Here is a 27,818-nt window from a genome sequence, read left to right as displayed (position 1 = left end):
TCACTATGTCCATTCTAAAGAGAACCTAAAATGATGTCATCTTGTATTAAATGAATGATGTTGAATGTCAACTTTCATAAGAAACTAAAGAGTCTAGTGGCACCTCAAGAGACAAATCTGTTAGGGCACACAATTTTGTGGACTACACAAAGCAGACTGATGAATACATTCTTAACCTTGGCAATCCAAAGAGCTCAAGTTAGATATAAAAGAGCAAAGTTAAGGTTTGTTTCTTCACGTTACACCAAACACCATAATTAAGTCAGACTGATGCTTATCAGCTGCAAAACATCCAGTGTAAAACATATGCATCGTGGCTCCTCCTATTCATGCCTTTGAGTAAGAACACTATAAAATGAATACGAAGTGAATTCATGAATTCACTTCTCCCAGATGAAACGGCCCATATTAAAGACAACTCAGCCCAAATATGAAACCTGTTTTTCAGCCACATCCTGGGGGAGGGTGCAAATCCTGAGCTCAAATCCCAAATTGAAGTGGGGAAACGATAAGAAACAGCTTTACATCTCAAGAATAGCCTTCCTTGAACCACCTTCATCCTTATGATTTCATGACATTTCCGTAAGTTCTCTCACTGCCAGCCGCCCCGCCTCAAGAAAGGACACTGCCATCCATGAATCAATTGGAAACCGTTTCAGATCTTGAGGGTTGACAAACCCCAGCATGTGCTTTGGCACCATCTTTTTATGGGGTTACGTGACGGTATTGCAACCATGCTTCGTGCTATTCCAGCCTCAGAAGCCTATAGAAAAGTTTGTGTGAATAAGCCCAATTATCTCTGACAATACTAGGGCGCAGCCAGCTGCTGCTGGACCCGCCCGTGAGCGGAGCCCTGGTTATGGGGTGGCAGCTGCCTCGGTTCTCACGGGTGGGGCCAAGTCCAAACCCTACCGCGGGGCGAAAGCGGCCAATGAGCCGAGGGGAAGCCCCGCGCCCAGGTTCCAGCGCCCAGCGGTTACCATGGAGACGCGGCCCCTCTCCCTCCCCATCCCTTTCTCGCTCGCGCGCGCGGCCTCACAATCTGGTCCCCCTGACCCAGCTTTCCCTCAGAAGAGGATGCTCCTCCGTCGCAAAGCTCCGCCCCCTGTTGCCAAGGAAGTGAGGTCACATAATATGGCGGCTGGGGCTTAGCTGCGCTGAGGGAGGATCCGGGTCTCGGGGAATCTGCGTCCATCCTCCCCACCCGGGGTGCGCTGTCGCCCCCGAATCCCTCCGGCGTCGAGAGGCGGGGCTAAGGGCCGCGATGGTCTCTGGCGTCGCCCTGCTCTGAGTCAGGGTCCCTCGCGACTGGGTCCGGGTCCTGCCGAGCCGCCTCGATGGAGTTGAGAGTCGGGAACCGGTACCGGCTTGGCCGGAAGATCGGGAGCGGCTCCTTCGGGGACATTTACCTCGGTGAGGGGGCGCCGCTCTGGCATGAACCGAGAGGGGGTTGGGGAAGGGGGGGCGCGACGACGGCCTGAGGGAAGCGGCTGTCTTTGGAGAAGCGAGGTCGGGGGTCGCTTTGCCTCTGGCGCTCTGGTGGGGCCTTCAGGTCGCGGCCCCCCCACCCCAAGCGGACTCTGCTTTCCCGTGAGGTGACAGAGGAACGCCCAAGAAGCGCATCAAGCCCCGTAGCGGGAAGTAAAACCGTCGTGTCCCTCGCCTGCTCAACCACCGCAGTTACAGTCAGGGTTTACTCGGAAGGAAGACCTGGGTATTGCAGGGAGACTGACTTCAGAGCAACCGTGTTTACAGTTAGCCATGGCTCGACACGGGGGGAAATGAGGACTGGGAGAGCCCCAGTAGTGCCCAGTTACTTCCTTTGTGACCTTGGGCAAATCGCTCTTGTCTCCTTTCTCTCCTCTCTCTCTCTCTCTCTCTCCCCCCCCCTTTCTTCCCCACTTCTTTTATTTGGCTTCTAAGCTGGGGTGGGAAAAAATTCCTGACTACATGTTTCTGGGCCGAAGGGTTCTGACAGTGAAGTATGAGGTTTGGAAATGCACCAGCTGTCGGTGAAGAAAAATGAATAATACTCAGATGGAGTTGTTTACTGTGAGGCTTCTAGGAAGTAGCCTGGTTTGAAAGAGATAATTGCCCAAGTTTAGGTTATTTTTTGCAGAGTAACTCTTCTCCTTTTGTCACTTGTCATGTCTGCTATAGCTTTTAGCTGAATTGTCACATGGGGAGAAATTACAGGTTTTGCGCTGCTTTCTGGAACTAAGACACACCTGGTTATTTTCAGCTTAGTCCCCTAATTTTGATGGCAGTGTAACTGTGAACCTGAGCCAGAGGCCTGCTAACTTACATCTTTGGTAATAAATCTTTAATAGACCCTGAGGGATGATGTGGATTTTCTCCTGCATTTTGTATGTTGTAAGCTAGTCTAGGTGTCACCTTTCAAATTCATAGGCTTTATGCAAAGGTAAGCCAGGAAAAAAAATCTGATAGATGAAACTGATGCTGGCAAATAGTTAATGGTTCAATCCTGCAAAGGCATATGCCTATGCATTGCAGTATGCATTGAGTGGCTGTAATGGGATTGCTGACTGTGCATGCTGCTATCTATACAAGGGTGTAAGTCAATCCAAGTCTGAGCTCCTGCGTTTAAAAATACACTAATTTATGCATGTCAGGAGCAGCGAGACCAGTTGTGAAGCCTTCTTAATTCTTGTTAATTGAGAGGGTCCCCACCCTCTTGAAATCTGCTTCAGTGCATGCTGGCCTTTAGAATATGGATGTGTTAATAACATTAAATAACTTGTGTACTTCTTTGTTCTTCACTGTTGGGGGGGCAGATGAGAACAACTAGCACTTTAGTTTTGAATCATTGTACTCTAAAACTGGACATCTGTTTTCAAAGATTGTGGGAATGCAGTTTTCTAGAATCTTAGTGTCACCATCCTTGGTGTTGGTTTTGGCCTACTGATAAAGCTACTTGAGAACAGTTTTAAGGTATTTCTCTACACTACAGGATCATTAGCTATCTGAGAGTTATGAAGTACAGCAGTTATTTTGGAGCTATATGTAAGGGTGCGGCCCCAGAAGGAGAAAGGTCGTGCTGTGGCAGCTCCACCTATGGGAGCAGTAGTTAAAGTCGTTGTGCAGGTTAGGAAACTTTGTATATAATCAGAAGAGTTGTTTTAGTCTTGTTCTTAATAACATAGTCCATCTGGCTGTCAAATATCAGGCAGATGTTTCTAGTTTATGTGAGGAGGAGCTACCTATTTGATTATTTTCATTTTGAGAATTATGTACAAGAGAGGCTGCAGGCATCTGTAGCCTATATATAAAGATGGTGTGTCAAATAGGTATTAAGCACATACATATTTTGGCCATGTGTATGCAATTCGTTAGAATATCAGCATCCAAATAATGAGTCTTTAAATTGTCATACTTGTGAAACAACAGAGAGTAGCTTAAAACAAAGCACTGAAGATGGTTAAATGTTTAACCATTGTAATCCTTGAAAGAAAGAGAAAATCTGCCCAAATGTCTAATTCTGGGACTTTCCCCTAACACAGTGAAGTCTTTGATGCCTATAAGTGAACTGGTTTCCACGTCGCAATAAAGCATATTTAATGTTTAACCACAGTTTATTGCAAATTAGTAGTGGGTGCCTGCTGATCAAAGCTTCCTGCTTTGTTCGTCCCTTGCTGTTGGCCATACTGCTCTGGGAGCAATAAGGCACAAGCTTTCACTTGTATATTCAGACCAGATATTGTGGTTTGTTTCTCTCCGAACAAATTATAAGAGGTTTATTCTTACCTTACTACTCATGGTTTGTTTGGGGGAAACAAACTTTGAGCCCAGGTATAGGCAGCACAACAGTCCAAGGCTTGTAGCTTGTTGTAGCAAGGAACATGTGAAAAATGAAGCAGGGACGCCTGAGCAGTGAACACGAGCACGTTGGTCAGTTGTGTTAAACCATAGTTAAGCATTGGTCTCTTGTAAGAATATTTCCCATACTCCTTTATGTATTTAAAAGATAGATAGATACCTTGCCCTCTCACCAATGATTTCGAAAGCAGCCCTTGTAGGTACAATACAATTAAGCTATACTGAAGAAACATTTGTGCTCACTTAGAGTATTGGTATGTTACAAAATCTTCCCAACACAAGATCCATTGTTGCACCCATGGAATGATGGGACTTGCTCTTAGCTGTTCTGCTGTCACTCATGCCTTCCAATCTTCTCAGTTTGTGGAGAGGTCCCTAACCCTCCAGAACAGATTTTGGGTTGGGGGTCACCCAGGAGACTTCAGAGAAGAGAGGAAGGGGGAATCTGTTGCACAAGCAGAACACAACAGTTGGATATTGCCTAATAGCTTTGGTGAATAGTCATCTTTGCTCTGTAACAACTTCCATATTGTATTGAAAAGTAGATCCTAGGAATCCTTGAGTTGAGTTCTTCTGGAACAGCTTTTTAATGTATGGAAGTATAGCTCACACTATCAGTGTTACTCTGCTGCATCAGCAAGACCAATGCTGTTATTTCTTTGTATATGTTGTAGAGGTCAGTTGGCCTTTGTTACTTGGTTTGAGGCTGTAAGTAGGTATTCCAGATAATCCAGTGCAAAGTTCTGTCTCTAGATAGGAGATGTAGGGGTTTCTCAGCTTCTGCTAGTCATAAAATAAATGTTAATGTCTGATAGGAAGATCTTGAGGTTTTTGGTTTTTCATTGGTGTGGATTCCTTTTACAACAGAAGTAGTTTTTGCCACTTCTTAGTCAGGAAGATCCCAACTCCTCCTATTGTAGCAGAAGCTGTGAGTCCCATGGCAAATTAGTATTGTGCATTAATTTGAAAACATAGCTAACAACTTCATTTGGTGAAATATATCTTACATAGACATGATACTTATCCCAGAATTTGACCTTTAGCCAGCTTCTGTTTTCTTAAGAATTGTGAAATGTTGCCCAGTCACTAGAAACTTTTTTTGGCAGAAAATGTGCTTACCTAAGAGAAGCTTCCTTGCTCAGGAATCTGTACCTAACTGTGCATGGTTGCAGCTGAGCCCCTTCTTAAGTGAATAAAGAACAAATTGCTTATGGCCTGTGGTTTTTGCTTAGTGGAGTTAATATTTTATGTACTGTTCTAAAGATAATATGCAGTAAAATGGCTTGACCCTTTTAAGCAGCATACTTCTTCCTAGTTCTCCCCTATATAAGTACAGTATAGAAGGCTTAATATGGGACATGTTAAAGACGACCCCCTGAGTGAGAGAGTGCATGCATGCACAATGTGTGTGCACACCATGTCACAGTCTTCATATACAGTGGTACATCTGGTTGCGAATGCGATCCATTCCGGAGGCCCGTTCACAACATGAAAAGAGCACAACCTGAAGCGCCGTATCTGTGCAGGTGCGCGGCGCGATTTGGCGCTTGTGTGCATGCGCAAGTGGCGAAACCCAGAAGTAACCCTTTCCGGTACTTCCGGGTCGCTGCAGGACGTAACCTGAAAGAATGTAACATGAAGCAAACGTAACGAGGTATGACTGTACCTAAAACCAAGTTGTATATTGTAACACTACTGTTGCATTCATTCTGGTTAAAAAAAGTTAATCCCTTGTTACCTCAGATATTAACCTCTCTCTCTTAGCCAAAATCATTATGTGTATAATGTAGTCTGTATGTGAAACACTGGTGCTACATGCAAGAGCCTTCCAAATAAAATCATGTATAGAAAGGGGAGACAGTGTTTTAAACCAGAAGGCTCAGCTAAATCAAGACGTGAACCTGGAGAAGTCATTGTGCTGTGTGCAATCCGTCGCTTGTCATTGACATTTCCTGTGTCTTGTATGCAAGTGGGCCTGCCTGTTCACGAGTGTGGAATGTCCTTATCAGCTTAAAGGCATGCCTTAGATTCGTATGTTCTCTCTCCTCTTGCATTTCGTCTGCTCCCAGACTTAGATGAGACTGAAAGTAGACTATTTTTTCTTTGTTAATTACAGCCCTACCATGCTTGTCTATTTATTTCATAAAATTTATGTGTACCACTTAATTGTTAACAAAAAACCTCAAAGTAGTTTACAAAGGGAATAAAACAATAACATTATCAGTAAAAACAGCTCTATAAAACATTTGAAAGATAAAATCAACTATAAGCTAAAAACATACATCAACATTTTTCATGTAAGAATGTGATTGTTTAGTGTGGCAGCCTACACTTTGGAATTCCCTGCCTATTGAGATCAAGCAGGTGCCTTCACTGTACTCTTTTTGGTACCTGCTAAAAATGTTTTTGTTTAAACAAGCCTACCCTGATGCTTAGAAAGTTGAGGTAATTTCAGTCTGCTTTAGCATTTTAACTTTTATATGTTTTTAAGTATGGTTGTGAAATTTCCTTGATTTTACTATTTTATCTTTTGTAAACCACTTTGAGGTTTTTTACAATCAAGCGGTGTATAAATTTTATGAAATAAATAAATTCCCTTTGACTTGTGTATATTTAATAGGACATAATCTGCAGGTGCTCATGATACTGTAGTACATGCTGCATTACAAAACACAACTTAGTGGATACTGAGAAATTGAGTAATAAGAAACCTATTGAAATTATTGTTTGCAAATTAAGGAATTGCTTTTGCATACAACAGATGAATGTAGAATCTTAACCATCATTTTAGAGCCCTAATGTCCCATTGATTTTGATGAAGAGCTAATGTGTGAATGGGCTTGTGGACAGGACTTCATCTTCTTATCTTTCCCCCCTGCAGCCACCTGTGCACACCCTAGGTTTCTCTGGAGACTCCCCCAAACCTCCAAAGCAGTTTTTGAGGGTATATGGCATGGGAACTGCAGGAGGGAGAAAAGAAAAGTCCAGTTGCACAAGAGGAAATCTGTTCTGCTCACTTGCAGACACCCTTGGATACAACCCACTGTGAAATCACTAAGACTTAAATGGGCTTAAGTTTGCCTAGATTGTATCCTGTTTACGCGTGGGTTATGTTCCCGGGCACCGCATGCATCAGTGAAATTGTGTATAATTAAAACCCATTGAAAAAGCCTGCAAACACACCATTCCACCTCTGCCCTGCCCGTGTTCCACCCTTTTAGAGATATTTCACTGACATTTCTGGGTCATACACATATTGAACATGTGTAAACAGGGCTGCCTGTAATGTATAGGTGACACTACCAATGCAAGTTATATCAGTTCAAAAGCATGAGGGGAATGCACATGCAGTGTTAGAAATTAGCTAGGCACCTGGCGCATTTTGCTCCTGATGTGGGTACAATTGCAACCACGTGGAGATCTCTAGATGCCAGGTTGGCGACTGACATCTCCACCTTTTTCTCCAAGGCTTGCATGGTTCACCCCCCTTCTTGGTTATTCCGTACAACTACCTTGTGATGCCAGCAACTGTTACACACATTGCCAGGGTGTATAAGCAATTTCTTTGGTTAGTTCATGTTTGATAGTCTTGGATTTTGAAGTTGTGTTTTCTTCTCTCCTTTAGGGACTGACATTGCTGCTGGAGAAGAGGTTGCCATCAAATTGGAATGTGTGAAAACCAAACATCCTCAACTCCATATAGAAAGCAAAATTTACAAAATGATGCAGGGTGGAGGTAAAAATTATCTGTGCTGATAAGTCATATGGGTACTAATGTTCTAGCTATAAACTGAAGAAGGCAGATAGCACTGCATATGTGCCCAAGTGATTTCATGGTTACCTTCCTGCCATGCATTAGGGAGCTACAGCAGTAGAATCCTAAATGTGCTTTCTTAGAAATAAGAGTAGCACTGAGTTCATTGAGTCTTTAATCCTAAGTAAGTATGGGTGGGACTTCAGTTTTAGTCTTCATTCTCAATGTTCTAATAAGGTAGGCTCTTGTTTACACAGGGGGTTGTGAGGCTGACAAACAATTGCTTCACTAAGAGTTACCCTCTGAGCCCGTGGATTACCAACACTACCTCAACCTGTCTGCTCATTACTTAAATGCAAATCAAGTTGTTGTTTATCTGTGACATATTTCTGAGTTGTAATGTTAAAAGAAATGAACTCTTGAACTGTAGATCATGAACATGAGAGGTTTTCAATCACACAAATGAGATATATATATTATTGAAATTATGTTCTGACAGTAGTGTCAATCCTGGTTTGACAATCTTAAAACTGGGCAGATCCTTTTACTTAAAGGCATGGTCTTTGCATGTGATACCATATAGGCAAGATACCATTTCACTCTTGAACTTCGTGAGAAGCTTTCTTGTTTGGACCTATACTTTTTCTCAGTAATTGCAAACTGCTTTTTATAGTTTCAGAGGCACAAAAATTATTACATTTGTTTTGCTATAACCTTGAGTGTGGATCTGTTAACTGACAACAGTTAACTACATGGGCATAGTTCTTGCAAGTCTTGTAATTTGCTACTCATTTCGGATGAGTAGCATTGTCCATTGCAGAGTACCTGAATGTGCCTTCCCCAAGTTAGGCAAATATACTCTGGAGATGGGGTTCAGCAGATATTATTACAGTTCTGCATTGTGTTACTCTAGATCAGTGTTTCCCAACCTTTTTTGGGCAAAGGCACACTTGTTTGATGAAAAAAATCTCGAGGCACACCACCATTACAGCCCCGTGACGTCAGCGCGCAGCGTCACGCCGGGAGGGACGCACGAAAGTGTAACTTTCAATTTTTTTCCCTCCCCCTTGCCGGGGAACCTCCAAGCTTTGGGGGTGGGGGGGGGAGGAGGCAGCAAAGCGAGGGACTGAGGGACCCTAACCCTAACCCTCACCAATCACCCGGGAAAGCATGCGAACGAGGAGCCCCCGTGTCCTGCTCCCGGCAGCGGACGGCACAAAGCGAGGAGGCCTGGACAAGGCAGCACGCTCCCCGCTCTCGCTGCATCGGGGCTTTTCTCCTCCAGGCCGCTTTCGAAGTCCCCTTCTCCGCTCCCAAGAGCCGGAGCCGCTGCTTCCAGGCCCTGTCCGAGCCCCGACTTGTGGCCTCACTTCGAGGAGCGCCTGTTGCTGGGGACGGGGCTGCATCCCCCTCAGCCGCCGCCTTGCTTCCTTCCAGGAGACCCGACGGCTCCCCCTCTCCCGCTCACCCTCCTGCGCCCGCAGCAGACCGAGACCTCCCCGCCCCCGCCCGGCTCGGCCCTACCTGGGCGCCTCCAAGCCCGGCCGGCTCCGCGTCGCGCTCCACGCCGGGCAGCTGCAGCAGGGGCTGCGCGGGGGCGCGCGGCGGCCCGGCTGAGCGCGCCCCGGAGTCGCCGCGCCGTCGCTCGCGAGTCCCTCCGAGAGCCCTCGGGACTGACTCCGGAGTCGCGAGGCGGCGCGTCGCCCAGGGAAGGGGCGGCTTCCCACAAGTCCTCCGGGAAGCAAACGCCCTCGCCCGCCTCCCTCCAGGCAACATCTCGCGGCACACCAGGCAACATCTCACGGCACACTAGTGTGCCGCGGAACACCGGTTGGGAAACACTGCTCTAGATGATGCATAAATATATGTGTTCTTACTCATACAATCTTGCAGTGCTGGAGAGAGAAGCCAAATGCAGACCTGGCACAGTTCCGTTCTGTGCTGGTAACCACTGAGCCAGCTGCTTGCATGATTCAGATTATTTTAAAGTAGGGGTGGGAAATCAATGTTTCTGGACTACATCTCTCATTATCTCCTGCCAATCACCTTGGTAGCCAGAGCTGATGCAACTTGGAGTCCAACAACACCTGGAGGGTCAGAGGTTACCCATCTCTTGTTTAAAGTGTTCTTTATTCTGATCTTCTAGCTTTAATTACCTAGAATTATGACATAGTAATATCAGTCAGAGTGGGGAATGCAGGTAGTGGTGAAAGAATTGAGCAACTCTCAGAACTTATTTGGGGGGAATCTTCTGAAGCTGTAACCAAGGGAACCTCATAATTTCTGAGCCCAGGTTAAACAGCACAGATTTAAAATGTCATATACAAATATACTATAAAATATTTGTTGAATTCTGAGTAGTCATAGCTACTGTAGACTAATTTGACGCCTGATAGTTAGGATTCATAGCACAACAATGGTCTTTCCCTCCCTTTTGGCTTCTTAATAGGGAGTACTTGTACTTAGATAGAAGGAGAAGATCACATCCCATTGGAAGCACATCTATACAAGGTGTCCCAGGACCTTCCTCCAGTTCCAGTCTCTTCCCCCATCTCCTCCCCCCCAAATGCATACATTTTTCAGGAAGAAAAATGTGCTGTAATTTAGATAATAATCTGTGGGTGTGTCATACATATCTTGTGCAGATACCTTCTGTTTTCACAAAATACTATAGTAATTTTCCCCCTTTTTTCTAGTGGGCATTCCCACAATCAAATGGTGCGGTGCTGAAGGTGACTACAATGTAATGGTGATGGAGTTGTTGGGACCAAGCCTTGAAGATCTCTTTAACTTCTGTTCAAGAAAATTCAGCCTCAAGACAGTCCTTTTACTTGCTGACCAAATGGTATTAAAATCTTTGCATGTCTTGATTATTGGGTAGGAGGGCTTCCTTAAATCCTCTCTGCATTCTATAAATAATTGTCTTATATGGAACAAAATTTGGGACTCCTTTCTTTCAGAGGGCAGGTAGAAAGCCTACCACTTAAGCTATTCTCTTCATATACCAGAAAATAAAATGTGTCCAGTACAAATAATGCTTTTAAAGTTATTTTTGCCAGTGTGAATCAGACCAATTTAGCTGCAGTGGGAAACATGCTTGTGCTTCTTTAAAATACATACTTTTTCCAAAATGGATTGTTCTCAGGGTTGCAAAGAGAGGCTGTGTAGTTAGTGGCTGTTGGGCTGGATTCTAAAGCATTCACCCGTTTCTAGTGTGTTAGGCTACATTCCTTATCTATCTCTTGACATGAGGGTTTGCAATTATTTTAAAAGCTAATCTTTCCCTCAAGGGGTAACAACAGTCAACACATCAAGTTTTACAGATTCTTCAACTTTATGTTTGGATCAAGTTGCAGAATCTGAGCCTATATGTATTTAAAACTTTGCTGCCACAAAAAATTGGCCAGTTTATGCATAATACATAACTTCCTGAAAATGTTATATAAATCAACTTGTGAATTGTTCTTCCAAAATAAGTGTGAAGACATTCTTGGTTTGTACTTCTGCACAGACATAGAAGACAATAAGAACTAAATATGTCCATGAATAATACCTTCACTAATGGATATTAGGATGTCTGTATGTGTGTCCATTTTTAAACCCTTAGGTTCAGAAAGGTTGAAGTAAAACAGCAGGACCATAAATATTCCAGTTATGTGTACTGCTACCATTTGAAGCACCTGGAAACCATGCTTTATGCAAGCAAGTGGCACTGAAATGATATAGCAATGGTGCTAGATGACGCCAGGGTCAGTAGTCACACAGTTTGGGCACTGGCTGAGGCTCCCAGGGGCTTGGAAGAGAGCCCCTCCCTGGACCAGCCGCAGCACCATTCACCATCTTCCCTGCTGGACCCACCAATATTTTTCAGCAGTACACGGTGTTTCTGCTTTTAAATAGGAGCCAAGCTTACCTTTCACCCTCAGTGGTCACCTGCCATTTTGAAGTTACTCAGAGTATATTGTCTTGCCTTACTGATTTTGTAGGTCTATAGGTAGGATTGGGCCATGACCTGATTGGAAGTAGATATAGTGAGGGCTCATTGTTGGCACTATGCCAAGGCTCTCCGGCTTCAGCCTTGGAGGCAACTATTGGTCTAATGTAGTAGTACTGCTGTTACAGCAAAATCTTTAGAGCCAAAACTCAGTCTTACCTAGTTGAAGATCCTTGGAGGTTTTTAAGCAGATGTTGGATGGTCATCTGTCATGTAAGCTCTAGTTGAGATTTCTGCATTGCAGGGTGTTGGACTAGATGTCCCTCAGGATCCCTACACAGCTCTTTTTGTGGGGGGGATGTCACCCTGTCAGTGCCCAAAGTGAGATCCAGTTAAGACATTAATTCTTGCTTCATCAAAAGACCCAGGAGGAAAGCCACTTAGGCTGCAATCTTATACACACGTACCTGGCAGTAAATCCTATTGATCTTAATTAGACTTATTTCCTAGTTGTCATGTGTACAGTTGCACAGTTAGAAACAAGTTAAACTGGCTTGTGGTATTTTAAAAAGGGAGTTAAGTAGAATAAATATTCAGGCATAATAAAGCAAGCAAATGGCTTTTAAGCTTAAACGTTATCAAAGTAGGATTTTAATATTAAAGCCCAAGATAAAGGAGCAGCTGGTTGTTTTTGAAAGGTTTTATATGCTGTAATTCTGAAATTATGTCTTTCTGCAATTAGATTAGCCGAATAGAATACATTCATTCGAAGAACTTCATCCACCGAGATGTAAAGCCTGACAACTTCCTGATGGGATTAGGCAAGAAGGGCAATCTTGTCTACATCATAGATTTTGGGCTGGCCAAGAAATATCGGGATGCTCGAACGCACCAGCACATTCCATATCGTGAAAATAAAAATTTAACAGGAACTGCCCGCTATGCCTCTATCAACACTCATCTTGGAATTGGTGAGCTGGTAGCAGATTATTTTGGTTATTGTTGTAGGAGTGTTCATACAATAAGACATCTGGATAAAATAAATTGTTCCGGCTACCATTGAAAAGAGGGGGCTTTGATCTGGGAGTGAGCCCTGTTGAATCCAGTAGGACTTATTTCTGAATAGATGTTGTTAGAATTGCCTGTAAGTGCATCAGTGAAACAAATCAAATGATCATGCTCTCTAATGCATGTGACAGCCTCAAACAAGATGTTGGGAGTGTTTCATCCAATAAACTTCCATTGGGATAGCTTGTTAGATTTTTTCTTGGGGTCAGACTACCATATATGGGATTGAGAAGAAATTTCCCTTCAGGTCAAGCTTGTAAAAGTTATCTCAGGATTTGTTTTGTTTCTGTTTGCCTCCACTTGCATGCAGACATAAAACTTGCCTTGCTAGAAGCTGTTTCCAATGGCACAACAACAAAGAACTTTACCATAAAGAAGATTATAGTCCTGAGAGATATGGGTTGGAGAACACTGTGTCTTTCACTGCAGCCTGTGTCAAGAAATTGTGGCTAAGCTTGCAACTTGGCTCAGTGGTGTGAATCATCGTTAGCAGCTTTCTGCAGTATGTCTCTTCTTGGCACTGTGGCTTGGATTGCCTTGGTTGATTGCAGGGCTCCACAGATGTCTTTGCACCCCTCCCCCAGAGTTCTCCATGAATTTCAGGGGATGATGGGGGGAGAGGTCTCCTCACACTAGCATGGCAAGAGCAGCATTCAGAGACTGTAAAAGTTTCAAGCAATATGAAATAAGATCCACCTTCTCTCTTCAATTCAGAGGATTTGGGGCAGGAAGGAGCCAGAAGCAACTAAATAATGGTTGCCTTTACGCTTGAAGCTATAAAACCCTGGTTGATCTGCAAGTGTTGTGGGTGAATGATTCTGTATTTCTGTTGTGGTATGGACCTATATGGCCATTTGAACAGTTTCCAGTATGGGATTCTTTAGGAATAATTGTTGGATAATTGCAAGAGTAAACCATTTTTCCATACTGATTTTATTGGCAAGGTTGAAATTAACTATTTAACAATGTTTTTCTTGCAGGTAAGATCTTTGTTGTGTAATTTTTGCTTTAAGCATATTTGAACCATTTCACCAGATGATAGAACCTAATGGCTCCACTCTTCTACTCCTTGTAGAACAATCTCGCAGAGATGACTTGGAGTCCTTGGGCTATGTACTCATGTATTTTAACCTGGGCTCCCTCCCCTGGCAGGGATTGAAGGCAGCTACAAAAAGACAGAAATATGAACGCATCAGTGAAAAGAAAATGTCCACACCCATTGAGGTTTTGTGTAAAGGATACCCTTGTAAGTTTATTCTCTGAAATAGATGTCTTCAGTATTGAGTTCAAAGCTAACTCTTCAGTGGAACTTACATTAACTTGATGTTACATTTTCTGTTACCTCTCTATCTTAGAAATTATTCTAGCTCTTATTTGTATGTATTAACTCTTCCTTGTTATTTGGTTAAAATTTCATTTAATAGTTAAATGAAGGTATGTTGTTTGGCTGCTTTGTAAACAACTTCAAAACCCCCCTTTTTTAGTGCTCCCCTCTTTCCAAGGTGCTGTATATGTATGGATTTTTCTCTTGTCTACAATGTTTGGTATTCAATGAGCAGCTTACCATGATGAACAAACGAGTTACATGTTCAGTTAGCACATGTGCACTCGCAGTGCATAAGATACCAGTCATTGCTAAAAAGGGAGGGGCTGCATTTTATTTCTTTAAAAAGAAATATATATCTCTTTGTTTTGTTTTATTGCATTTATGAATTACAGTTATATTGCACTTTTCCTCCAAGGAACTCAGGTGGCATACATGATTGTGTTCTTTTAATCCTCACAGCAACCTTGTGAGACAGCTTTGACTGAGAGACAGTGACTGGCCCAAAGTCACACAGCTTCATAGCTTGAATAGGGATTTTAACCCTGATCTGCCAGATCCTAGTTCAGCAACCTGCTAAACTTTGTACCATACTTAATCTTTCTATTGTTTATACCACTGTGGACTAGAATAGGGCTCTCTACACTCCTCTGCAGGTTGCCTCTGCCGTTGTAGCCTAGTAATTTCCCTGATGGTGATACATTGACAGTCATGAAGGATTGTGCTGCATGTGAAAAAAAGCATATCATTTCCTGATTACATATGGGAAAAGCAGTTCACGGTTCTGTCACCTTAGTTACTATGAGAAGCATTGAGCCAATACTTTGGAAAGCAGACGAGCTGATGAATGTGCTGGATATTGTTGTTTGCACTAACTTTACGATAATATCATCAGGGTTTCTCATTTCTTTTCAGCTGAATTTGCTACGTACCTGAATTTTTGCCGCTCGTTGCGTTTTGATGACAAACCGGATTATTCATATCTAAGGCAATTATTCAGAAACCTCTTCCACAGACAAGGCTTCTCCTATGACTATGTATTTGACTGGAACATGCTGAAATTTGTAAGTAGTCAGTACTTACTAACTTATTTTTTTTAATTGTGAAAAACTGAGAGTGAGAGCTTGATATCTGACATTGAGTGCTGGAGGTGAAATAATATATTTCACAGTGCTTGTTCATGTTTGTAGCAAAAGGCAGTTTGGTGTGAACTGTTACAAGCAATGAAACTGAAACCAGTTTTAGCTTTATAACAGGACTAGTGGTTAAAGTATCAAACTGCAAATCTGTGAGCACTCAGGTAGGAGTAAGTCACATTGAAACAGTGCGATTTGCTTTGTAGTAAACAGGCTTGGGGTTCCCCTGTAAATCCTTGAAGACTGGGGATCTATGTATATGAGTGGCAGCTTGCAATGTATCCAATTGTAAATAATCAAAGCTGATGATCTGATGTTGTCTCATTCTTTGCCCAGCTGTAAGAGGTTGTGCACATTTACCATAATCACTCTGGGGGACCAAATGGGTTCTCTGGGTGTTGTAAAGCTGTAAGATGGCTGTAGAATGACATTAAAATTTATGATATAACTGCATTACTTTGGTGGTCAGCTTGCGGTCACTTACCTTGTAGCAAAAACTTTGGAAGGCTTTGTAATTGGCAATGGTACTTCCAAAGATAGAAGTTGCATACCCAAAGAGAAGACATAAATTTGTACTGCATTTGCAGGCTTTCAGTTGCTCACATTTTGTTTAGATTTTTGATTAGCAAGAGATCCTACTTTAAAACAGAAAAAAGCCTGACATTCTGTATTTATAGCAAGACAGACAAGAAAGCAGAAATATTGTATGCTTGTGACAGTGGCTCTAGCTGGATTTCCAAAGTGTTTCTTGTTTCTTCCAAAAGCAAAAACCTTGCTACCTTTTCTAGTTTTTATTAACAAAACACTATTTGGATGTTGGGTCTGTATATCTATGTGTATGTGCATGCATTGTTAGAGAAATCTATAAGTTTGGTTGGGGATTTAGGATTAAAACATGATAGACTCTGACCTGGTTGAGAAGCAGGGTACAGAAAAAATGGTAAAGCTCACCGCTTAGCTACTAGAACAAGCATTTGCAATGTTTTGCTTTCACATGTAACCACAAGCTGCCTAGAATAGGGAAGTATCGCTACGCAGGGTAAACAGTTTCTTTTAGAAAAAATTGAAACATGTTGAAACTTTTGCTTGTACCTTCCATTTAATTTTAAGGAAGTGAACCCTGTACTTCATGTGACTATGCATAAAAATCTTTTGAAGTCTACATGTCGGCAGAGGACTCTCTGACTCTCATGGGGTCAGAGACCACTCTCTCGGGTACTTGAATAAAGAGCTAAGGTGAATCTCTGCATGGTTTCTGATTTACACACACATATATGATTAAAATAAAATTAACTATGTTTTTTAAATATAAAGAACTCTGTGTGTATGAGATGTTGCACAGTAATCGGCATATGCATTTCATATTCCTGAAATTCAGTATGCCATTCTTTGTGACTTGCATCCATCTTTCGTCCTTCCCTAATAGACGCTATTGAATATCTGTATCTCAGTGTTAGTCATTCTTCTGAAATGTGATACAAGTTGATGTCCCACCATTCTGTTCTGTCTGGAGCATGTTTACATTACAGACCAAAAGGAAAAAAACTGTCTTTGGATCAGTTCAGTGCATTTTAGGTTTGCCAAGGCATTTTGATCCCTGAAAATCCACTCTGAGGCAGAAGCCTTGCTAGAAGACCATGTGGTGTGACTTGTACACCAGTTCTTGGAACCAAAGCGGGCCTATATCGATCTGTTATAGTCATGTGCAGTCACATTTCTTCATGATAATGAAGAAATATTTTGTACATCATTCGCACCATAGATCATAGGGGTATCTTTTCAGTGGGATAGTTCATCATCAGGTAATTACTTTATTCTGTTAAGAATTCCCTATTCTGCCTGCCTTTTTGCAGTTTCCAAAAGTGTGCCTAACCCCCTCTCAAAAGCCTGGGCAAAGAGCTGTGTCTTCACTTGTCGACTCAGCAGATAATATTGGTGCAATATGTGTGTCAGCAGGGAGGAAGTCATCCCATAGGTGAGGAACCACCACCAAGAAGGCCTTATGCACCACAACCCCCTATCCTTCACTTGGTGATGGAAGCACAAATGTGACCTCCGCTGAAGATGTTAATGACCTGGTAGGCTGATAGAGAAGGAAGTGTTCCTTCAGGTATTTGGCCTCCAGGTCCCTTGGGGCTTTAGATGTGGCAGCAAAGCACCCTAAACTGGCCTTCAGAATAATTAGTTAGCCGCTTAGGACCAGTGTTATGAAGTCTCCCATAATCCATTTTGTTTCTGAATCATTGATTTCCAGTCCAATTTCACACTTTCTGCTTCAGCTGTTGCATTTCCCTCTCTAATTCTATTGTAACATTAGTAAATATTATGCAGACATCAGCAAAAGGCAAAACGTGTTAGGTGATAACTTGCTGGTGTTCATTCCACACTTGGTTTTGTTGTTTTATTTAACAGTGATTACAGTCATTTCAGAACTACAACACATGGGTTTCGGGGAAATTGTCGCTTTGCTTCACACCTTTTGCTAATAAGAATGCAAGATGGATAGTGATCTCTGTAGTATGGTTTTTGTTTGTTTGATCAAGCAAATTGTTAAGCATTTGGTCTATATGGAGATTGTGCAGTACATTGAGGATAGCATTGGATTCAGTGGAGCTAAAATACTTTCTTCCTGCTGACAAAGCCAAGAATAAAAGAAGTGTAATTTTCTCACAGTAACCAGCTTTAAGCACAACAGCACTCTCCCCAGCACCTGATATTCAGATGCATGCACTTCCAATACTGGAGGTATCTGCCAAGTAAACCAGCACCTGATATTTCTCCTCTCTACTTTGGGTAGCTACCAGGCTGAATATTTGTGACTGATTTCCAAGAATCATCAACATAAATCCCCTATTCTTTGCTGCTGTATAAGAAGAAAGACGTCAGGATTGCCTTTCTTTAAAAATATTGTCTGATGCTACCACTGTTCTTTTGTTTTTAGTGTAGTCATAGAAGTGTTGTGCAACAGCTTTGAACAAATGTATTTTCCAACTTTGAGCTATTTTGGACAAAAACTATAGGTACCCGGGTGTTTTCTTTGTATCTTCTTAGCAATTGCAAGTTCCACATCCTCTGGCATCATGGATATGTTCCATGCTGGAAGAGCAGATTTTGTCTGCTCTTAGTAGGTAATATTGTATGAAATTGTGGCAAATAAGTATTTTTTTAATATAAAGAACTAAATCCTGTTAAAAATTTAAAAAATATTGCGACCACCATTCATTTCCCTTTTTAAAAATAGGTACGGGGCTGAGAGAATAACCTGCTACCTTCTGAGTCTGTGTCTGATTTGGACCCAGGGTCTGCTTTTCCCTGCTGACTGTCTTTCAGTGGTCCAGATAAGCTCAGCAGCGTAGCATTGACACTGCAACTACTCTCAACACTGAATACAGGTTTTTAACTAATTGATTCCAAATGTTGGTATAATGCCAAATTACATGTTCTTGCAGGGTGCAAGCCGTGCAGTCGAAGATGCTGAGCGTGAACGAAGAGAGAGAGAAGAAAGACTGAGACACACACGAAATCCTGCAGTTCGTGGCTTACCTTCCACTGCCTCTGGAAGGCTGAGGGGGACACAAGATGTAGCTCCACCAACCCCTCTTACCCCAACTTCACATACAGGTAAGCCAAAGAATGCCTTGAGGTGGGCTGCCTTCTAGTTAATCACTTCTTCCTCTTGCCTCCATTCAACACCTCAAGGCTTTTAGGGGGTTGGGGGGTAGGAAACTCTTCTTCTGCTAGTCCGTTTTGGCATGGTTATCTTTGAATCCAACCCTCAACATTTAAGAACAGTATTTTATAACATTAATTTCTTGACTTACAAGCCTCTCCCTAGTTAGGCTTCAAAGGGGACTGAGTGCCTTATGGGTTTAATAGTTCTGACATTATGAAGGTGCTTATAAAGTGATGCCTCTGTCGGCTTCCCTTTATTGCAATAGTTTTTTTTTTTTTTTTTGGTCAGCAAACACATCTCCTCGGCCAGTGTCTGGAATGGAGAGAGAACGGAAAGTGAGTATGCGATTGCATCGTGGGGCCCCTGTCAATATCTCCTCGTCTGATTTAACAGGCCGACAAGATACCTCACGCATGTCAACCTCACAGGTACAAAACAGTTCTGATTTTTTTTATGGGGAAAAGACTAGGAGCTCAGTAATGTCCTTTGACAAGATCAGAGTAAAAATACTCTTTGAGTAGGATAGATCATCTCACAATTATGTTTAGACATGCCATTCTCTTAGTTGATCTGAATTAGCTGAAGAACTGCTACTTGTGAAGTCCTTAGCTTTCTGACCTTGAAGTTTAAGTGTGAAGGAGGGTGTTGTATAGGTTATTAAAATTGAGGGCTGGATACCTCCCTTGTTTAATGCCTTTTTGGATATTTGTGTATTTGCAGGATACAGACTTTTAACAGCCATGGAAATATCAGTGACTTTTACTATACTATGTGAATCATCAACTGACTTAAATGTCATGTTTTCTTCTAAACACTGCAGATCTCAGAAGCCTTGTGCAAATGAATCAAAGCTATTACTTGTTACATTTCATGCCGAAGAAGGATCAATAAGTGCTCTCCTTTTATCCTTAGTACAGACTCAATTTGTCCAATATTACACATGGGCAATGTAAATTGTAGCCTTAGTCATCAGTCATTTGTTCTGTAGTGTCTAGTTGCAAAGTTGCACCCATTTGGCAATTTTGACATGGCTTGAGCTGTATTTTCAAATAAATTGCCATTTATGGAAAATAGCTACCAGCTTCTGTCTGGTATAAGTGACCATCTGTAATCATATCCGGTATAAGAGGAGTGTGCTTAAAGCTACTGTAGCACTGAAATTGTTATGCCTGTGAAATACGAGGTTGAAAGAGGAATGATCTGTCTTGCATTCTTTGTATTACTTTGTTAGGTGATGGTACTATTCATACTACTTTGATTTTCTTTTCTTGTAGAATTTACTAAAGCTAGAAGTAAAAAATGATTTCCAAATTAGCCCTGGGCATGCATCCTTGTTGAAAGTATGGAGCTAAACTAGACTAGTTGTTGTGAATGAGTCTGTACCTGACTGCAGTAAGCAACCTTCTTGACCATGGGACAGCTAATTGCAGATTGTAACGAATTGCCTACAGCATGCATTACTGGTTTATTTTAATAACCTGTGGCATATGTTCAGAGTATTTCAGTTGAATTACAGCACAGCTCACATAACAGGCTGTAAGTGTAAATTAATGTTGTATAAAAGAAAGAGTATTTTTGGAAGATAAATGCATATCCTGCATGGTTGTGCAGTGGAATGACAATTGACTCCATTTTGTTGGTCATTTTTTTGTTTGTTTCCAAACAGAAGGAAAATGTTTGTCTGGTGCCTGAAGAGAGGATATTCACTAACATGTGTAGCTTGAAACATTCCAGTTTCTTACTCCATTGTAGATTCCCTCACAATATGTGTGCCACACAACCAAACAAGGCTTGGATTTCATGCAAGTCCTACAGTACTTTACAAAATGAAGCTTTGTCTCATGAAAGCCACAGCAGGGGACTCTAGGCTTTCTCATTCCAAAATAGTAGCTAAAAAACCAGTTGTGAATTTCTGAACAGTGATATTGTTCAGGTTTGATTCTAAGAGAAGGGTGTATGTATGAGAACCAGAGAACACACTAGAATTTTGGGAAGGCCAGATCAGGAGAAGAGCCATTTGAAGGCATTGGCAAATTGATCTTTGACTTTGTGTCAGTTGAAGAAATGCTAAAGGAGCAAAAGGTTCTACAGCTGAACAGGACATAAATGTGGATGTTGCAGTTGGTGTTTAGAGCACCAAGCATCAAAACTCAAACAGTCACAAATGTTAGACAAGGGCAGCAGATGACACAGGAGCTTTTAGTAGCTTTAAAAATAGAAAACCCTCAAACCAGTGGTGCCTGTTTGTTGGAAAGATAATTGAGGGTTAAAAGTTTTTTCGTTAAAAGTATAAAGGAGGAAATGTGTTGATTATGGTTAGTTTGGATTAACTGTTGCAGTAAGAAAAAAGTGAGATTGTTTTACATCATGGCTATAGTGAGTTCTATTGACCACATTGGGACTTGGTTTTTGAGTAAAGATGCATAGAATTGTTCTTTGTTTACTTCACAAAAGTAAATAAAACTTCTGGTTTTTTTGCTTTTGTTATATCAAAACCATCATAAACTTTTGCCTATGACCAGTAGTTACTGCTAAAGATATGTAGTTTGACTCTAGCTCAGAACCATCACAATTCCTCAAATGCTAAATAGTATTTGATACAAAGAGCAAAAGCCTTTTGGGAAGACAGTCTTTAATGTAGAATAAATGGAATTTCAAGTTTCAACTCCATAGGAGCACAGATTTTGTCGCCCATCACTAGTGTTCGCAATAAAGTGATTAAAGTTTATTATACTATATACTGAGGCTTCAAAATGAAAGATCCAGTCCTTAAACAACACAAGTAAGATTTTCTGGAAGCCTAGAGTCTGTACCTAATAGGCATTCTTTATCATACTGATTATAAATACATTTTTAACGCCATACTTTTGCTTGATTTGAATGCTACCTCCAGTCTTAGGCAAAACAGATGATAGCTTTTTGAATGAGTCTCTGAATCTCTTTTTCCTCTTGTTAATATCCAACAAATGTCTACTCCAGGAAATGAATAAGAGGTGTATAAAGCATATTTCCCCCTTCATTCAATATACACTGGCCAGATTCACAGTGGATAAGATCTCCTTGATCCCTACTCTAAGATCCTGACATTGCATGCTGGGATGGAGCTGGGGAAGATGTTTCTCTCTAGGATTTAAATGAGTGTGTCCTGTGGGTGTATTGCAGACTTGATAATTTTGAAGAAGGAAAAATAAACCTTTTGGAGTTTTGAGACTATCTCTTTTATCTTCCATCTGTAAAGCCAAGCTCCAGCAGACCTCGAAGGAAGAGGAAGAAAGTGCGTATTTTAACAACTTAAATGACCTGGAATAAAGCACTTTTAGACTCTGAAGTGTAGTTCCTTGCTTTCCTTTACATCAGGGCCATTGAAAAGCAGAATGAATTGCATCTAATATCTGCAAATCTTGTTGTTTTTGATCATTGAACTTAGAAGGCAGTAAACGTCCAAGAAGTCTTGTCTAGATCAGGGTGTCTCTTTCCTAGCTCTCTGTTTGTGATGATGGTTTGCATTGCACATTTAATTGGTCATTTTCATCTGAAATGACTACCTTATAAAAAATGGGTGTGGAACTGTGAAGTTTGCCTTGGCTGTGTTAAATGGGAAAAAAGTAGTTTGAAATATTTCTGTACTGCTCCAGCAGAGATCCTAGGACCAATTACAAAAAATGTGTCAATAGACCAACCCTCCATCCCCTTCAAATCTTTCATGAGTGTGTAATAGTTCTACCAGCTCATGAATTTAGTGCAGATTGTTCACTTTTTTGTTTACTTGTTTAAAGTAAAATAGTTTATTTAAAAGCTTAACAACTGATTCAGAAACATACTTTAAACATATTCACAGTATTTCAGGATGAGACGACTGCTCATTCTGTTCTCAGGACCTCGTTCCAAAAACACCTGACAGGTTATGAGCCAAACGAGACTAAAACTTCAGTTGGTTCATCTTGTAAATATAAGTATCTTGGAAACCTGGCTCATTAAAGGTTGAGAATCCCCAAAGTGAAAATCCGAGTAGATAAATTCCAAACTGATTAAGGTAAATTCCCTTCTACTAGCTGTAGCCCTCTCCAGCTGCTTTGCTGCCATTGCCCTTCCTTGTACTTAACTGGACAACGGGGTGCTACTTCTCCATATATGTAAGAAGTAAAAAGGTAAAGGGACCCCTGACCATTAGGTCCAGTCGTGGATGACTCTGGGGTTGCAGCACTCATCTCGCTTTATTGACCGAGGGAGCTGGCGTACAGCTTCCGGGTCATGTGGCCAGCATGACTAAGCCACTTCTGGCGAACCAGAGCAGCGCATGGAAACGCTGTTTATCTTCCCGCCAGAGCAGTACCTATTTATCTACTTGCACTTTGACGTGCTTTCGAACTGCTAGGTTGACAGGAGCAGGGACCGAGCAACGGGAGCTCACCCCATTGCGGGGATTTAATCCGCTGACCTTCTGATCAGCAAGTCCTAGGCTCTGTGGTTTAACCCACAGCGCCACCTGCGTCCCTGCTATGTAAGAAGTAGTTGTGGGTTAAACAGTGGAATTCAAACCAAAAAGGATCCACTCCCAGTTTCTGTAGTAGATCATGTTAGCTTCCACTGACTATAAAAACTTCGAAGGATGATTAGTCTGATGGCACTGATGTTCCTTGGTATATGATCCCTGTCTGCTACAAAATGAAGCATCTTGGTATATGAGCCCTCTCGCGTGTACCTCATTCTTCCTAGCAAAGGGCATGTATTTCATAAATTGTTTGAATAATCTGTAATGTGCAACTATTTTTTTCCCCAAAAACTGAGCAAGGTGCTTCACAAAATGGTGATTGTAATGCAGTGGAGCATTACACTGCGTACTTCATGCAATTACAAATGACCCTCTTTGCTAAGTCACAAATGTATGAAATTTCTGTGACCTACATTTTCTATTCAGACTCTTGCAGAAGAGAATGAAGATTAAGAGTATGGAATCCAGCACTTCCTGAATGAAAAGAGATTGGTCTATCACAATAGCTTTTAAATACTGTTTCAAAAATATCCTTCTAGCCAAACTTGAGGCTTTTGAGTTTGGAAATGAAAATGTACGGAGTGTAGTGCAGTTGTTTCTTCAATGAAATTGGCTGCGCTTTTGAAATTTGCCACTTTCCTGGGGTGAGTGAGTTGCCCCTGCTAAGTAGCAAATGGTACCAGCCCACACTTCCTTTGCCACTGTAACACTGGTGTGCTTCTATCAGCAGAAAACTGGCTATTCTTCTGGCTCTCTGCCAGTAATTTTACATCAGTTGTCTGCCTATGCATCCTTCCTGGTTACTGGCTTGAACTGCTTTCCCCATGCTATCCTTTAGTGCTGTTCATGGTAGCCTGTGGGGGCGGGGAGTTCAGCATTGTGGTGTAGAGGTTTAGCAGCAACAAAACACAGGTTGGCTAGTCCCTTAACAGAACTACAGTATACAAATGTGTGATGTCCCTTTCTGCAAATCTCTGTGCTGACACACTGAAAGATTAAAGGTCTTGCTGTCTTCTTTCCTTTGAAGATTTCCACTTTAGTACTAATTTCTTTGCTACCACTTTTAGAGAGTTTCCCTTGGTCATGAAGACCCTGCTTTCCTAACAAATCACAATTCTTGCAGTAGGTATGCTTATGTTGCCATGAGACATATATATATATATATTTCATAGTTCCAATCCAAGCACAACAGCCTCTTCCACAGCTCCGAAGTATCTCAAACATGATTAAATTATGTGAATTCTTATCTGGGACCCCAGTAATATTTTATCTGTCAGCATAAAATCCCAGTAATGATATCTTATGGTCAACATTAACTATTTCCTTGGTGACCACTCTAGCAGGTACACCAGGGGATGGGTTGTATGTGGAGCCTGCGGGGAGCTGAGAATTTGAAGTTGCTGCAGAGAAAGAAAGGCAGAAGGAAGAGCAAATGAGACAAAAGGCAGAAGATGGTGAAGAAAGAAGAGTTAATAAAGATCAGAGAAGTGATTTAAGAGGGACAATTTTCTTCTCAAATTGTTTGAATTCTACTGTACAGTATTAAATAAAACTGCTAAACTTCTAGGTCCTTTACATTGACCAGATTCATGCTTTGGCCTCTGCCAAAAATTCCTTCCAATTGGTATGGTAGGTGGTTGTGGGCCAAGTGACACGATTCCATACTTAGTGGCCATATAAGAGATCAAATGGAAAGACTAATGTTGTGGTTCATGCTGGTTGCTAAAGTTAGAGAGTCATAAAGTAGGGTGGGCAAAAGCCTTCCCTAGAGGATGAATAGAAGGAAAGCCAGGCTGCAATGCAGAAGTGCAATCAGTTTTTCCACCTTCAAAATCATAGTGGTTGGGAAGAGAATATTGGAAATGGAGCAGGGTTTCTTGGAACAAAAAATACACAAGGTATGTCTAAATCTGAAAATGGTTGGCATTCTGGTTGGCAAGAAAACCCCACCTCAATCATATGCATACCTCCAGACTACAGTTGGGGGCACTGATGACCAAATGTTACTCAGTACACAAACCTCTCAAATCTTTCCACATGGAAAACTAGATGTTTGGTGGAAGGGTCCTAGCCTTTTCCCTGACCTACTTCTACAAATGAAGTGAATCTCTTGTATGAAGGACTATTTTGTTAATGTCAGCCCCCATTCGTGATCTGAAGAGGTACAACCCACACCCACACACAAGTTTATCACTTCAACAAAAAATGGACTACGGAGGCTCTGCCTTTTGAGAAAATACAAAAAGAGGACTGCTCCCTCTGGAGAATAGTCTTGACACATACTTGGATTCATAGGCCTATTATCTAATGTGCAGGGGGTGGGCCCTATTCCCTTTTGTTGTTGTTGAATAACTGGCCACATTCCCTTCTGATTAATCTGGAGGTGGGCAACATGATGGCAGTGGACAAGGCCAAAGCCAAAAGTGAACAGGCCACCTACTTTTCTCTCGCATTAGCAGGCTGGCTGGAGAAGGACAGATCACTGTTGCCAAAGGTTTGAACTGATAGCTTTAGATGGCTTCCTCTCCTCCATGGCTCTCCATTTCAGCTTCTCTTCTCCTTGCCCCTTCTTGACAATTTTCCCTCTTTGGCTAGTGGTCTGAACGAATTGCTTACCTAGGGCTTCTCTACCCTCCATTGCTTCATCTCTCTTGGCTTCCCAACCACCTGTCTATCTTTTCTCCCTTCCTGCATGAAATTAGATTCTCACTCGTGGGCTAAAGGCTGTTTTAATGAAATTATTCTTCTCACTCTTGGCCTAAAGTCTGTTTTAATGAATTGCTGGCCAGCAGTTTTGTGTGTAGTGAAGCTGCAGGGACACTCCCCATCATACTCATGATATGATTCTGTATTTGTGCATGCACACTACCATAGATGGAACAGTTGCAGCTGTAAATCTGCATGCCATAGCATATCGTAGCACATGTGGTGGTAGTGCACGTGGCCTAATGGCCCCTTGTTCCTAAGGGAATTTCAGCTGACGGTTCCGTGAATTGATCCATATCCTCAGTATTGCTTTATCTTAATCAATGAACTTTATTTGCTCATTATGCACATGTAATGCTGCTATATAGGTAGTGGTTTTTGGAGGTCTTCCCTTAGCCATTCCTTTTACTTCAAATTCTTCTGTAAAAGCGGGCCTTTAATTAAATGATGTAACATTTGATTCATCAGGTGTGTTCTAATCTTTCTCTCTTATTGTTTTAAACACAAGTTTTCCCAAACATGTTCAGAGGTTCTGTTCTTTTGGAAATTCTGGTTGTCCTTTTCCATTACCATGGGAAAGATGCAGGGGCATCTTTGTTTTGGTTAGAAAACAAAATTGGTCACGTTCTTGATTATCATGTACACAGATTTCCTTTTTGCTACCTGAATGGCATAGTGCCTTTTTCAAACTCATTTATGAAGAATGCGATGTCTTTCAAGCTTGGCCATCTTCTGAAGGATGAGAAGTGCTGATGTGCCTTCTATGAATAAACAGTTGACCCTCTCACTTCTAGATGGCTTAGACTGCAATAAAAACTTTTGCTGCAATTTTGCTGAATTTAGCTTTACATACTTGGAGATGGGTAGAGGGCATTTAAGGCTTAAACTGAATGTTTCTTCTGATGTTGCAGTGATTGCCCCCAAAGTAAGAGGGCCTTTCTCTCCCCTCGCCCCACTTTTTTTTACATAGATAAGCTCCACCTCCAGCTGCTAAGTGTTGGTGTATGTATAAGTGTGAACATGTGTTAACTGCTCAGTGCATAAAGGAAAGGGGGCATTGAGAACCATTGGGGGGGGATAGACTTGAATCAGGAAGCTGTGATCCCTACTAACTCTACTTGACCAGATTGAATGAAAAACTTGGCATTTATTAGCTTTAGAAATGTATTGTACATCAAACCTGTTTCCCTGAGAATATGAGATTCTTTTGAATTGCCAGTGTTACAAACACAGATGTGGTGGATCTGTAATGTTAGTAAGCCTGCAAGATCTAAGTTGTGTGCTGTCATGGAGAGAGTGTAAGAGGCCTGCTGCTTTAACTCTCAAAGTTGTGCCCATATGCATGTTTGGGGATCACAGCCTGAAGGCTGGCTTCAGATTGAGCTGGTACACACTTTAGTGCTAATGAGATGAGGGTTCTCTTCCGTTGCAAAGAGTTTTGAAATACTGTGCAGAGTAGTCGCTGTTACACAGGAAAATGTTTTTTGAATCAGTGGCCAGTGCTGGCGATAAACAGTTAACATGATGGTGATGCTTTTGAGCTGAGAGTTACTGGAACAAATAGCACCTCCAAAAACTGTTGGTTGCCACCTGCTGCCGAAGCAGCCTTTCTTTAAACCACTAGTTGTTGAAAACACATTCCTTAAAGTCAGGAAGTTGTCAGCTTTGTAGGGGCTTTCAAATCGCTGAAGAATCAGTGTCTGCGAGGCCTCTGAATCAAGAACCATTCCAAATTCAGAGCAGCTCCAGTTAGAATCATAGTTGGGGATTATATATTGGGCAGTGGAATTGTTACAAATGGCTGTCTTTTCCCCCCACCTCAGAATAGCATTCCTTTCGAACACCATGGCAAGTAGCTGCTCGTCTCCTTCTCGTTGGAAAGCAGCACTGGGTG

General features: G+C 41.8%; 1 protein-coding gene across 7 annotated transcripts in view; it reads left to right on the top strand.

Annotated features, from left to right (window-relative positions):
• The first annotated feature begins 1,058 nt into the window (after positions 1–1,058).
• CSNK1D (casein kinase 1 delta) overlaps positions 1,059–27,818 on the top strand; it is a 39,793-nt gene continuing 13,033 nt past the window's right edge. Inside the window, exons 1-9 of one of the 7 annotated variants that reach the window (XM_083487240.1) lie at positions 1,059–1,413; positions 7,463–7,573; positions 10,288–10,436; positions 12,268–12,496; positions 13,669–13,839; positions 14,833–14,981; positions 18,503–18,674; positions 19,015–19,154; positions 27,748–27,815. In XM_083487240.1, the coding sequence (XP_083343366.1) occupies positions 1,338–1,413; positions 7,463–7,573; positions 10,288–10,436; positions 12,268–12,496; positions 13,669–13,839; positions 14,833–14,981; positions 18,503–18,674; positions 19,015–19,154; positions 27,748–27,780 (1,230 nt within the window). In that variant the 5' untranslated portion in view covers positions 1,059–1,337 and the 3' untranslated portion in view covers positions 27,781–27,815. Of the gene's footprint in view, positions 1,414–7,462; positions 7,574–10,287; positions 10,437–12,267; positions 12,497–13,668; positions 13,840–14,832; positions 14,982–18,502; positions 18,675–19,014; positions 19,155–19,446; positions 22,055–24,558; positions 26,385–27,747; positions 27,816–27,818 lie in introns of those variants that run through there. The other 6 variants (XM_083487236.1, XM_083487237.1, XM_083487241.1 and 3 more) reach the window with 6 other exon arrangements.

Source organism: Podarcis liolepis, assembly GCF_965112155.1.
Source record: "Podarcis liolepis genome assembly, chromosome: 2".
Classification (NCBI taxonomy): domain Eukaryota; kingdom Metazoa; phylum Chordata; class Lepidosauria; order Squamata; family Lacertidae; genus Podarcis; species Podarcis liolepis.
This window is presented reverse-complemented; position numbering and strand designations above follow the sequence as displayed.